The following is a 1,629-nucleotide window of genomic DNA, read 5'->3' on the forward strand; positions in this document are numbered from 1 at the left end:
TGATGAGACTTAAAGCTATTGAAATCATAGTTAGAAGAGTAGACATCATAAACTGTTTTCCTGAATTATTTATCATGATATTGATAAGTCTTTCATTATCATATAAAATTTACAAATAAAATATTAATATGAGTATCTGCTAGATCAACTTATAATATTATCATATTTTAATTTACCAACTGGATAATTTACCAGCTTGATTATGAATATCCACCACACGATAAAATTCTGTGAGTTTCGAGTCAATTTGCTTCGATGACAGAATAAACATAGTTAAAAAAGTAATGTTTTTTTATATCCGATGATTAGAAACAGAAATTTGTAAATAAACATTGCTTAAGAAAGAACTTTATAATTTTATGTTTAAAACTGTTTTGTATATATTTCTCAACAATTGATCAACAAAGTATTGGTAGTCTTTAAAACAAATCTTTAAAACATTATAATTTTCTTAGAAATTGTACTTAATTTCTTAACTTAAATTCTTTTTCTTTTTATGTAATATGCGATTAGTATTTATGTAATAGTATATATGTATTTATGTATATATTTAAAATTTCAAAATTGCTAAAATCGATCATGTCAATTTAATAGTGACAAGATTATTAAATGATAATATCTAAAAGATTTCAAGCAACTTTTTCTTTTTGAAAATTTTTCATTTTGCTAAGGAATTATTATTGAAAAACTGTGGCCAGTCATTCGTTAATACTTATGTTAATAACTTTCGTTAATAACGAATAATAAAATGAAAATTTATGCTAAAATAGAATTGTTCGAAATCATCTCAGAATTTTAAATCAAAACTTCTCAAGTCGATTTCTCGAACATATTTGTTTGCAGTAACACACATTTGTTTGTATTAATTTGTAATTTGTAATTGTATTAATTATTTAATGTATATTATCTAATATATTTTAATTTTTTTTAATTAGTACAATCTATTAATGTTTTATCAATATAATATATTAATATTCTATATAAGAAGCAAGAAAAATATAATATTTCAAATAGTATTAAATTTATCAAAATTATGCGATCTTGAAATAAATTAAAATCTTATGAATGTTAATTCATATTTTAAAAAATATTATAAATACAATAATTGTTAATATTTATTACATATAAATATATATGTAATAAATATAATATAATATAATATATATATATATAATAAATATATATGAATAAATATCACGCGAGATGAATATGATAACTTTACTTACCTAATAATTTTAAACAACACGCTTGAATGATAACTACAAAGTCCGACTATCGATTCTGTACATATTACAGATAATAATCCAAATGTAATAACAAATAAAAAATCCAAGTATAATATATAAAAATATATGGTTTGATTGACAGAAAATAATGTAACGTAATGAAGGATACGTATACGAAATTCGTTCAAAGGCATTATGAAATCTGATGTAATAAGATATAATACCAATATCCCAATGGAGAATGCAACAATTACATAAGACACTTCTAAAATTTAGAATAATCATTCAATAATATAGTTTTTGTTCAAACTAGGATATTCATATAATATTAAAATTATTTTTGTAAAAATGAAAGAAAATCTGATATTTTTGTTAAAAAATAACGAGTAAAAATTACAAATAA

General features: G+C 20.4%; 1 protein-coding gene and 1 pseudogene across 3 annotated transcripts in view; both read right to left on the bottom strand.

Moving 5' to 3' along the window:
- The window catches only part of LOC102675481, a 23,535-nt gene that overhangs the window by 12,049 nt on the left and 9,857 nt on the right, over nucleotides 1-1,629 (bottom strand). Inside the window, exon 6 of one of the 3 annotated variants that reach the window (XM_031513847.1) lies at nucleotides 31-89. The exons of the other annotated variants lie outside the window; for them this stretch is intronic. Coding sequence (XP_031369707.1) covers nucleotides 31-89 — 59 coding nt within the window. The remainder of the gene's footprint in view (nucleotides 1-30; nucleotides 90-1,629) is intronic. 3 annotated transcript variants of the gene reach the window in all.
- Nucleotides 151-1,629, bottom strand: part of LOC116186481 — a 3,088-nt pseudogene continuing 1,609 nt past the window's right edge.

This window comes from Apis dorsata, unplaced genomic scaffold (genome assembly GCF_000469605.1).
Source record: "Apis dorsata unplaced genomic scaffold, Apis dorsata 1.3 scaffold_758, whole genome shotgun sequence".
Lineage (NCBI taxonomy): Eukaryota > Metazoa > Arthropoda > Insecta > Hymenoptera > Apidae > Apis > Apis dorsata.